At 38.3% G+C, this 12,500-nt stretch overlaps 1 protein-coding gene across 9 annotated transcripts in view; it reads right to left on the reverse strand.

Annotated features, from left to right (window-relative positions):
* Nucleotides 1-12,500, reverse strand: part of adgrl3.1 (adhesion G protein-coupled receptor L3.1) — a 203,832-nt gene that overhangs the window by 91,932 nt on the left and 99,400 nt on the right. For all 9 annotated transcript variants that reach the window (XM_083532498.1, XM_083532500.1, XM_083532499.1 and 6 more), the window contains one exon: nucleotides 9,754-10,560. In XM_083532498.1, coding sequence (XP_083388624.1) covers nucleotides 9,754-10,560 — 807 coding nt within the window. The remainder of the gene's footprint in view (nucleotides 1-9,753; nucleotides 10,561-12,500) is intronic.

Consider the following 12,500-nt stretch of genomic DNA (forward strand, 5'->3'; position numbering starts at 1 on the left):
CTCAAAACCATCGGATCAGCTTGACCACTGACTTGTGGGTGAAGCCTGACAACAGGAAAAGATGGGACTAAGTTTTATTTGGGATAAAAAAAATTGCCTTGGTAAACCATTTTTCTTCCTTATTTACTTTCCTCCTAATTTGCTAATTCCTCCATCTCACAGCCAAATCTTGATAGTGTTTTCTTAAGCTTTTGTTAAGTCAGAAAGACTGCTGCATTCACCATTCTACCTGTCTACAAAAAAAAAACCATTGATGTGAACCTGGTGAAAGTCTGCATGCATTATCTGTCCACAGATCATTCTAAAGCGAGTCTTTGTGTAAGCGCTGCAGCAAACAGACACCATTTATACAAGTGTGTATGTGTTACTCTGGGTTTTATGCGCTCGCCGTTACATTACTGATTGATCTGTGTGTGCGCCTTGCCACCGACAGCACCAGGTGCATTCTTGTCCGTGCTGATCGGTCGAAATAAAGTTTTCCCCGTGTACTGAGCTGTAATTCGCTGTAGCAGGCATTCTAATAGTGTGTAAGACATCATCTCATTTAATAAAGAGTAGAAGAGAATGCCACTCTCGTCGAAAGGAGCACGCAGGCTATTCCACTTAACCCACCCTATGTGCCTATCTCAGTATATTACATTACTATCAGGCATCCAGGAAGCCTTTAAAAGTTTGTGAGTATGTGTGTGTGTTGAAAGCAAAAGAGATTAAGTAGCTACCAGGTCTTCAAGTTAAACTTATATCATTGTACCTTTAAATGAAGCAGTGTGTGTGTTATATTTTTTACATTATATATATATATATATATATATATATATATATATATATATATATATATATATATATATATATATATATATATATATATATATATATATATATATATGTGATTAGATTCACCCCTATTATGATGCAGTGTGATTTCAATTAGATTTAACAAAATGTGATTTAATGCAATGAAAAGAAACTTTTTCTGTTCTGTCACCAGGAAGATGCAGCTCTACCTCTGCCATGTTAATCTGTATTCTATGTGACTCTCAGGACACGCCTCGGTCTCCGCAGTGTTGTGATACGTCATATTCACGTAGCAGCAGTGGTGCTGAGGAGTTTAGTGAGGAGAAATAAATCTACATATAAAATATTAATCACAAGTTATTGGTCACTTTCTAAATAATAAAAGTATAGCGCATCTACCAATATATGAATAAATAGTTTTTTACTGAGGCAAATATGCTAAAAATTATGCTGCTTTTATCCAATGCACACTTTTCAAAATCACATTATTAACTTTTATGCCGATGCATCAGTGACTCTTACCATCCCAAATTCTTTTATGTGTGTGTGTGTGTTTGTGTGTGTGTTTGTGGAAATAAGTGTCTTGCTTAAGAGGACAAAGCTAATTCTGCTTCCTCTTTGAAGTGAAGCTTTTTTAATGCATGCCTGTGTGTGTGAGAGAGAGAGAAAGAGAGAGAGAGAGAGAGAGAGAGAGAGAGAGAGAGAGAGAGAGAGAGAGAGAGAGAGAGAGAGGGGAGAGAGAGGAGAGAGAGAGAGAGAGAGAGAGAGAGAGAGAGAGAGAGAGGGGAGAGAGAGAGAGAGAGAGAGAGAGAGAGAGAGAGAGAGAGAGAGAGAGAGAGAGAGAGAGAGTAGACCAGAGACATGAAAATAGTGATAGAACTAAAAAAAAAGAGTGAGAAAGTGAGAGAGAGAAACTTGGCAGGATAAATTTAATCCATCAATCCTCCCTTTTTTTGTTAGTGCTTTAGGTCTGATTGTTTTCTGACTTTCCTTTCCATTTTGGCAGCCAAAGAAATGCCTGATTCCTCACAGCACTGATCCGTACACAATCATATTGGGAAAAGTACTACAAAAACATTTTTGTGTATACAATATATATATATAGGCAGAATTTGCAAAAGGATTTCTTTGGCTGCCCTTGACTTGAACTAGGAGACGAGTTCAATTCAATTCAATTCAATTCAATTCATTTTTATTTGTATAGCGCTTTTAACAATAAACATTGTCCCAAAGTAGCTTTACACAGATAATGTAGGGATAAAGAATGAATAAGATGGTACTATATAAGTGTAAGTTTGTCCCTGATGAGCGAAACGGGAGCTCCACGAACATATGTTCACATGGGTTGTTGTGAAACATTTTCACTGGCCTGCTACAGAAATTTAACCTTAACTTTACTGGACACCTTTAGAAAGAAATTTAGGTTTTAAAAATGCCTATGTTTGTTTTTCGATAATAAGGTGGTGTGGCCATTAGAGATGTCTGATAGCTCCAACCACATCTTAGAGTGCGCATGAGTGGTTTGCGGAATGATTGGCTGATAATGTAAAATTATGAGAATCAAATAACGGTCCCCAAACAACAATTTTATTGAGCACATTGAAGAGATGTTGTGTTTGTTATATTAGATGTTAAAAAACAAGTTAATCTCTGTGCTGAATTACCGTTATGTTCTGACTGTACAAGATTCTTAAAAAGATTATTTTGCTTATTGTAAGCCCAGTTGAAAACCACAATATTTTATAATAGAGTTTCTGAATCACAGAGCTGATGAATCCTTTAGTCCCATTTTACTAGTATTGAAAGTTTTTGCCTTTGCTACAATCAATGTCTTACGTGTTGGTTTGAGGTTCTAATCAGCAACTTTGCCTCTTATCACACATGACTTTAAGAATGCGAAAGAAAATCCACTTACATGCAGACTTGAAGTTAAACAAACACTCAGAAACTATGATTATGTTATGTTATGGTTCAATTAAATGCATGAGAAGACCCCACAACCAAAGAATTCATAAGTACAGCAACCATGAAACTTCTTACTTCTTACCAATGTTAAGCTTCTCAGAGGTTTCTTTCAGAATAAGTATTTTACTTTTAGGCAAGCATAAAAGATCTGTACTGCATTATGCTTATCCTCTTTACTCTTTGATAAGGAGTTAAGAAAATGAATACATGCAGTAATGAAAAATATAGTATACACTACTCTCTGTCTATGTGATAATTATATTATCTGCAAAGCTATTAAAGAAACAGGCATTAAAGTAGATCTCATAAAAAACTTTCTTTCGGCTTCTCCTATCAGGGGTCGCCACAGTGGACGTTTTGATTTGGCACATGTTTATACGCTGGATGCCCTTCCTAATGCAACCCTCCCCATTTATCCGGGCTTGGGACCGGCACTAAGAGTGGCTGGGGTTGGTTCCCTGACCGGGGATCGAACCTGGGCCGCAGCGGTGAGAGCACCGCATCCTAACGATTAGACCACCAGGGAACCTTATTAAAGTAGATCTCATATTCAGCTCAATCTCTATAGTGCTTTTAACAATATCATTATCAGTAGACATAATCTATTGATAATGATCTATTTACAAATATCTGGATAAAATGTAGAGTTCAAATTATCCATAATGACTAAGACAGGGACGAAGGTGGTAAGAAAAAACTCTGTAAGATGATGCAACAACATTCAGAGGAACCAGACTCAATAGGGCACCCATCTGACACAAGAAAACACGAATCATTAGTGTATACTATTGAACATATAATGTGAATTGTGGTTACAAATTCTTGTATTTCAGGGTAGAATGGTGAGTTATTTGTTCTGGCCTAATTAATTGTCGTGCAAAAGTTTTGAACAGTTTAAATGTAAAACACATCACAAAATCTAAAACAGGCCTTACTAGCACAGGCAAGAATCCAAAACATAGAGATCATGTAAACATTGAAAGTGAGATCATGTGGATTGTTCTCTGACGATCATCATATACAAGTTGCCGAATGGTTTTGACATTTTCGGGGTTTGAGCTCATTAAAGGAATAGCACCAGTTAACAACATTAATCGCAAAACATTTTTGATACCACCTCGTAAATTAAAAACAGGCATGCACAATAATGAACAATGATTGATATTTAAATTATTTGGGACTGAAGAATCTTCAAAAAACCCTGAGAGTCTTGGCCTAACTGCAGCATAATACTGCTTGCAATAGGTGAAACTAACCAACTATATAAATACTGCTTATTATTCATTACCCTTCTTCTAATACCATGCGATCACAGCAGGGAGTTAAGGAAACTGCAGATAAAGCCCTCCAGTAAAAGACAAGAAAAAGGTAAACTATCCTTTGTCAGAACAGCAAAAGGGCTCTGCTGCTCAGTCCCCTGGAACGAAGAAGAGTGAGCACTTTAGAACTTTTGGAGCGAAGACGAATTGGCAGCAGGTATGAGACAAATGCAAGAGCTGCTACCAAGAAAAAAAAGTAATGAAAAAGGGGATTCAGAGAAGTCTAGTACAGCTGCCTCGCATATAAAAACTGTGATGTTTTGACAGCAACTGCTTCTCATTCTTAAAAATCAGGTGATGAATACAGATTGTGTAATGCTGGAGTGTAGCTCAATAGCAGCAATGCGTCTGCCAAATACTTTTTTGCATAGTTATCCAACAACCTTATTAATAAGACCCTATTCATATTCACACATGCATTTGCAGGTATAATGTCTAAATAGACATAATAATATAAGATATTAGACATTAGACATAATGATATTAATGTATTATACCTACCATAGATGGTTTTTAAATGACTGGGATTGTAATACAGATTAGAAAGCAAGTTGGCTGGCCGCAAAAATCCCTCAAACTAAAGCCTTGTAAAAACACTCTGTACCACCTTCCATTAGTAACTCGAGAGTTGTGGGGAGGCATTAGATCATCACCCTCTCTTGTGTAAAACACTATCTTGTCATTTTTGAAGCAGCAGGATTCCGCTTCCTTGTATCACTTTGAAAACAAGTTGAAATTCTTGAGTGACTTCAGTGGTACTGAGTCTGTTTGCTCAAACGACATCCTGATTATGAAGCTAAAGTCTACAAGGGCACACGTTATCTCTAAGTCAGACTTGATGAACCCAACTAGGACTCAGTGAACAGCATGTTAAAGACCATATTGATGTTTAAATTCAGAGTATTTGTGAACATATTTTAAATAAATTATTGTTTAATAGTTGGTTTTCAAAAAATGTCTGGAAGTGCCAAGGTATCGTAGACCTCACGTCTACATTTTTTTAGATTCTACAGCAGACTGAATGTTGCATCACATGTACAGTACTATTCTGTGGTAAGTCTCATCATAGGGTTCTCATCATGAACAGAAATGTTTGGAGATTCTTATGCCCTTATCAGCATTAGAGCCCATTTACAGCGATTTTTAGCAGCAATCTGAAATTATTCTCATTCTCAATAAAATCTCAAATGGTAAATTGTTTTTAAGGTTTACTATATATGAATGTGTTGTGAAACGCCATGACAACTTTGATATATGGCCTTCAATAGTTTTAAGGCAGACTGCTCTGGACTTCTGGAGGTGAAAGAAAAACAGAATGCAAGGTTATACATGTAGGTGTGCTTCTACTATCGAGTGGATATTTGAAAAGCCACCTGGGTCACTCATGTATGACAATGGCCAGAGGGCAAGCTTGATAAAGTGGGACTTTTAGAGGCTGTGCGCCTGAGGTCATGGTCACAAGATGGTAACCATGCTATATGTACTTGCCATGGAAATTGAACAAATATAGAAAAATGAGAAAACTCTGAAAAGACCACCCTTCTTGTCATACATAACCTTCAATTTTTTATTCTGGTTGAATTAATTGTAACATTATCCTTGGGATCAGTCTAAAAAACGACACACTCGTCTTAAAGAGGAGGTGTTCATGGACAAATTTGAGTTGCCAAATAGGTAACCTTTACTTCCTGGCATGATTTAAAACCTTCGGCAAAGACTTCAAAAGGTCAAACTGTGAAAAAATTATATACCACTCTAGACCAATCAACAAAAGTTTTTCTTAAATAAATGGGATAAGGAATTGTGAGGAAAATCTGGCAACCCTGGTAAAAACATATCACATTTAATGAGTAAAGCATTACTTCTTTTAATGATTCAGAGTCCCAATATGTTAGTCCACCTTTTGCTGCTAAAACAGTCCTTTACAGTTCTTCAGCAGTTTGAGCTACAGGAGCTCGTCTGTTGGATTGGACAGCCTTCGCTCCCCACATGCATCAATGATCCTCTGTCGCCCCATGACCCTGTTGCCGTTTCACCTTCCTTGGACCACTTTGATAGATACTGACCACTGCAGACCAGGAATAGCCCTGAGAGGGCCTCCAAGAGCTCTCCAAAAGCTGCAGTTTTGGAGATGCTCTGACCCAGTCGTCTAGACGTCCCAATTTGGCCATTGGTAAACTCCCTCAAATACTTACAGTACGCTTGCCCATTTTTCCTGCTTCTAACACATTAAATTTGAGGACAAAATGTTCATTTGCTGTCTAATATATCCCACTCACTAACACTTGTCATGATGAAGCGATAATCAGTGTTATACACTCACTTGTCAAATGTTATAATGTCATAACGTTATTCCAGGCCGATGTATGTTTGGAAGGAGTCATTGGCCAAAAGCCTTACATGGATCTGATTTTATTAGTGAAAGACAGAGGGGTTTGACCTCCTAGCCCATTTATTCCTCATTATAACCCTTATAGATCTTTTATATATACTATGAATCAACACTGTGTCGAGGCTTAACTTGAAAGCATGTCATAGTTTGGGTCAAATAGTCGTTCGTTAGATACATTTTTAAGCAAAGGTGGAACAAAAATATACTTTCAATGTGGAACCATTTAATTGGCAATTTTAGTTCTCTAATCCTGTTCTCATAATTGGCCATTATCAAGTAAATGACTGATCATGTAAAGGTTGTGTTTTCTAACCCTTGAATCCATCAAATAAATGTCCTTATTTCCTTGTATTTTCTTAAATAAATGGGATAAGGACTTGTGAGGTGAAGTCCGGCAACCCTGTAAAAAATATACTTTTAATGATTAAATCATTACTTCTTCTAATGATCCAGAGTCTAAAGACATATGTGATCTTTCTATAAACAAGGGACCCTCAGGGGGAAGATCTGAAGAATCTAGATATTTTATTCATCCAGTATATTTCACATTACTTACGGTATAACCTTAGGTAAAGCTGGTTAGTTAATGGGAGATGACCCTTAACAGACAAAAGTCAACGGAATGTTTATTGAGGCTTTTGTGTTTAATTCTGCTGTCGGAAGACATTTCTAACAATATTGCTTTGGCCTCTCATTTCAGATAAGCTATAGCTCTGAAAAACCCCAGCAGAAAACAAGCCGAGTCTGTTTTGTGTGTATTTGTGTGTCTGGGATTTTGAGAGAAAAAGAGAACACACACACACACACACACACACACACACACACACACACACACACACACACACACGTGTAGCATTGCTGATCTTCAAAGCAGTGGTTATGTTTTTTTTTCTGAACTAGTACAGGTGAGCTACAGAGCTAGGTTTTAAATATTAATGAACCGTGGCTAATTAGAATCTGAACTGCACAAAGCAGGTGTGATTATATCAGCATTCTCTTTGATATGACTATTAGATAATCTTCTGATCTTCATTAGCTTAGCGAGATAACACTCCCACTCTAATCCACACACACACGCACACACACACACACGCTCACACATACGCAGGTGCACACACACACACACACACACACACACACACACACACACACACACACACACACACACACACACATATAAAACACGTACACCAAAAGCTTTGATATACAGGATGCTAATAAGCAAGTATGGTCATTAAATAGGGGCTTTGGACACTCTCTCTCTCTCTCTCTCTCTCTCTCTCTCTCTCTCTCTCGCACACACACACACACACACACACACCAGAAAAAAATGCCTTTGGAGTTTTAAATCATAGTGAATTACAAAATTTGACCTTTGAAAACCACAATACTTAAACCCACCAGAAGTAAAGATTTTTATATTGCAGAGAAGTCACAGGCCATGTCCTTATTTCTAAACTTATTTTTACACTTCTCATTTCGTTGAGATCCAGTCATTCGCATGTGATAGCTGTAGAATGGAAACACAAGCTCAATACAAAGTTTTTTAAAGTTCAGGTTTGATGAACTCTGACCTCACCACCAACGTGGCCAGTAGAATATCGGCACGACGCAGTGTGACCTCATCAGAAAATCCAAAAGAGAGAATGGAACTAATTATAGCAGTTTCTCAAAATTCTGTTTTATATAACAAATCTTTAAAAGTATATAAATCAACAACTAAAAAGTACACTGCAACTGGATCACTTACATCTGATTTTACTACACATAAACTGGATTCGTCTTTATGACTTAGGTTGGCCATTGAAGCATCTTGTGTCCTTCCATTTGCTATATTTTAAAGCTGTATCAAATCAAATTAACAGTATATTTAATATTTGAATTTAATAATGTTTATATACAGTAGTATCTCATAACCTTTGCTGTTTGTGTTAAAGACCTAGTTGTATTGTTGTGCTCGTTTCCACAAAAATCCTTTCTACATACACCAACCAGGCATTTACTTTATGGCCACCAATCAGGCATCACATTATGAGCACCTACCTAATATTGTGTTGGTCCCCCTTTTGCTGCCAAAACAGCTCTGACCCGTCGAGCATCAACAGCATTAACTTCTTCAGCAATTTCAGATACAGAAGCTCGTCTGTTGAATCGGACCACCCGGAGTAGCCTTCGCTCTCCACGTGCATCAATGAGCCTCGGCCGCACATGACCTTGTCGCTGGTTCACCACTGTTCCTTCGTTGGACCACTTTTGATAGATACTGACCAGTGCAGACCAGGAACATCACACAAGAGCTGTTTTTTTTTTTTTTAGATGCTCTGATCCAGTCGTCTAGCCATCACTATTTGGCTCTTGTCAAACTCACTAAAATGCTTACTTTTGCACGTTTCCTGCTTCTAACACATTAACTTTGAAGACTTTGATGTTCACTTGCTGTCTAATACATCCACCCACTAACAGGTGTCATGATTAGGAGATAATCGGTGTTATTCACCTCACCGGTCATAATGGTATGCCTGGTCGATGGCATGTTCGCATGGAGTCATTAATCAAAATGATTACATAGATCTCATTTTATTGGTGAAAAACAGGGTTTTGACCTCTTATCCCTAGTTATTATATATTATATTATATATGTTATGAATCAGTATTGTGTCAAGGTTTAACTTGAAAGCCTGTTGTAATTTGGGTGAAAACAGTCTTTCGTTTGATACATTTTTAAGCAAAACAAAAATATATTTACTAATGTGGAACCATTAAATTGTCATTTTCGTTCTCTAATCCTGTCCTCATACCTGGCCATTATCAAGTAAATGACTGATCATGTAAAGGGCTGTGTTTATTTCCATGAAGAAGGATAATGATTAGGGGTTCAAATCAAATTAAATTGTATTGGTTGTGGGAACAAGTGCAACAGCACCTTTTAAAAATAGCATGTATAAGACATAAGGCATGATACTGTGATACTGTACATAAACATTTGATTTTAATTCACCCACTTTACTTAGTACAGCCCAGTACAGTTAAAAATAGGAAGTAGAAAAACACAAAATACTTTAATGCCCAATTTGGGAGTCTACATCCATTTTGTGTAGTAAAATAACAGGGTGCTTTGTTTTTTTTTTTTAACCCTAACAGTACATTTTATATTTACACTTGTACTGCAGTTTAAATCAAACCAGATGGCCTGGGTCAGAAGGCGTCTTGTTGGTGTCTAATGCTAAGCCATAAAACAGAACACCTGAGTCAAATGAAAAATCAATTTAAAGCAGCACTTACCGAAATTCACCCGGTTGTCGTTGTTGCCAAAATCCAGCGAGTATCGAACAACATGATAATTGTTCCACACATAGAGAAGATTGTCTCTCGGATTGTAGTCCACTGCTGCGATGTATTGGTAAGAATTCGGAAACGGGATGTTTATGTTCGTTCCGCGACTCTTTTCTGTGCTGTACATGTAGTCGATTTTATTCCCTGATGCTTCATTATCATCATCTTCGTACACGCTCTTTACAACGTACAGGACTCCACAGATCATGAAGCCGTTAGAGGCAGAGCGCTTGTCGTACATTGTGTCCCAGGACCCCTCAATTCGGAGTGTGTACGGGTTGAGCTGGCTCACAACGATCTTTCCGTTGTTCTGCTCTGTGGCATAGATCACCCACAGGCCATTTTCATCTGTAGCTAGGTCAATGTCGGACTTTCCTCCCCAGCGATACGGAGACGTGTCGTGGTAATTGGCGTTGGCGATAATCGCCTCGCCGCTTTTGATCCGAGTGCGCAAGTCAAACTTTACGATGTTCCGTGTACGCTCCTTGTTAAAGAACAAAGCCCCATCGTACACGACAAAGCCAGTGCCATCAACACGATGTGGAAGTTTATAGGTTGTAGTAGGACGTCCTGCGATAAAATCCTCTTTGGATGAATATTCAGTGAGAGTGTCAGTACGATATGGCGTCCAGGGCATGTAGTAAATCTTATTCGAAGACTGCAGCGGGTCTTTGCACCAAGAGCCTGATTGGTGGTCCGACTCAAAAAGGTGTTCGCTCTGGTACACGCCTTTTAGTAAACCTGGACACAGGAAGACTGGGGAAAAAATAAAAGAATATTGCAATGAATTAATGGATAATAATATTGACCGAAAAAAATATGTAAATATGTTTATTTGTTTTTAGTATCATTTTGTTTTCGGATTTCATTTTTATCTTTCGAAAAAAAAATCCTTACTTTTATTCTCTGTTCAGTTTTAGTATCAGTATTGAATAACTAATATATGCTAAAGACCTTGTTTCAGACATTTCCCCTTGCATGTGCCCACTCATAGTGCATGCTGGCTCGCAGCACTAAAACACTTCTTGTTTCTGTGTTTATATAGCCACATGCTCTTGTTTTGAACTGTCACATGCATTTCATTCACACCATGTCTCCTTCCCCGCTTCATTATTGACTCGTGCTTTCATGTTTCTTTCAGCTTTTTCCAGCTGTTCCCTCTTCTGTGTTGATTATTATCTGTCAAATTCCCCTTTGTGTGGATTTTGTCTTGGAGCAGTAACTTGTCTGGTTTAGCTGGGGTTACCAAGACTTTAATGGTTCACATCTGCCAGTTTCTTAAACTTGCTTTGGTTTTCTGTTCACCTTTTTTGTCTTGCCTAGTTCATGTTGTTTGCTAACTGCCCAACCTTTTTAAGATTTGCACGTTTGCCTGCTATTCTGGATTTGAACGTATAATGTAACTAATGCATCTAATCCTGCATGTGCATCCACTACCATGCATACATTGCATTACATGACACCTGCATTGATATTTGTGTATGTGTACTTGATGGGGTAACCATCATGCTTAAAATGCTAAATTAGCTAATATCTTACATGCCACAAAAATCACTTACATGTTGACATTTAATACAGCTCTACATCTATACACAAATGGACAAAGTATATATACACACACACATACATACAGACATACATACACACACACTATGTGGTCTAAAGTTTGTGGACACCCGACCACCAGATTTTGGAGTGTGCTTTATATTTGTCTCTTATCCCAGAGATCCCTCATGTTGGTGTTACCTTCTGGTTCTCCCTTTTAGTTATGCTGCTATAGCGAGTCTTGCTGGAGTCCCAACTGCACAGTAACAGTGACATTAACTTTTATACAACAATAAGGACACATAATAATCCATATCCTTCTCTTCCTGTCACCCTCTTCTCTCTCTCTCTCTCTCTCTCTCTCTCTCTCTCTCTCTCTCTCTCTCTCTCTCTCTTTCTCTCGGTTGAGATAAACATGCTCCTGAGGTTCCAGTGACCACTGTTCCTGCCCCTCTTCCTTCCGTGAATCTTCCCACTTCGTCCAGGCCTGCCCCTGGATACTGTTCTCTTCGATTGGAGGCCACTCTGTGCAGCTGGGGACGGTTCCCTCTTGAGTCTGGTTCCTCTCAAGGTTTCTTCCTTATGCCATCTCGGGGAGTTTTTACTTGCCCCAGTCACCACCGGCTCACTCATCAGGGACAAACTTACTTATAAAGAACATATTCACTTTTAATCACCACATTATCTGTGTAAAGCTGCTTTAAGACAATGTTCATTGTTAAAAGCGCTATACAAATAAAAATGATTTGAATATTCAGCAATAATTGCATTAGTAAAGTCAGGTACTGATGTAGGTAAACTTCACACGGAATGGACTGATGCTGGGGTCAAGGCATCAAAAGCCACCACACACAGACGTGTCAAGGAATTTGGCTACAGTTGTCGTATTCCTCTTGTTAAGCCACTTCTGAACCACAGACAACGTCAGAGGCGTCTTACCTGGGCTAAAAGAAGAAGAACTGGACTGTTGCCCAGTGGTCCAACATCCTCTTTTCAGATGAAAGCAAGTTTTGTATTTCATTTGGAAACCAAGGTCCTAGAGTCTGGAGGAAGGGTGGAGAAGCTCATAGCCCAAGTTGCTTGAAGTCTAGTGTTAAGTTCCTACAGTCGGCAATGATCACTGCACCCGTTTACCAAGAAATTCTGGTGCA

The sequence above is a fragment of the Silurus aristotelis genome (assembly GCF_946808225.1).
Source record: "Silurus aristotelis genome assembly, chromosome: 27".
In the NCBI taxonomy this organism is placed as follows: Eukaryota; Metazoa; Chordata; class Actinopteri; order Siluriformes; family Siluridae; genus Silurus; species Silurus aristotelis.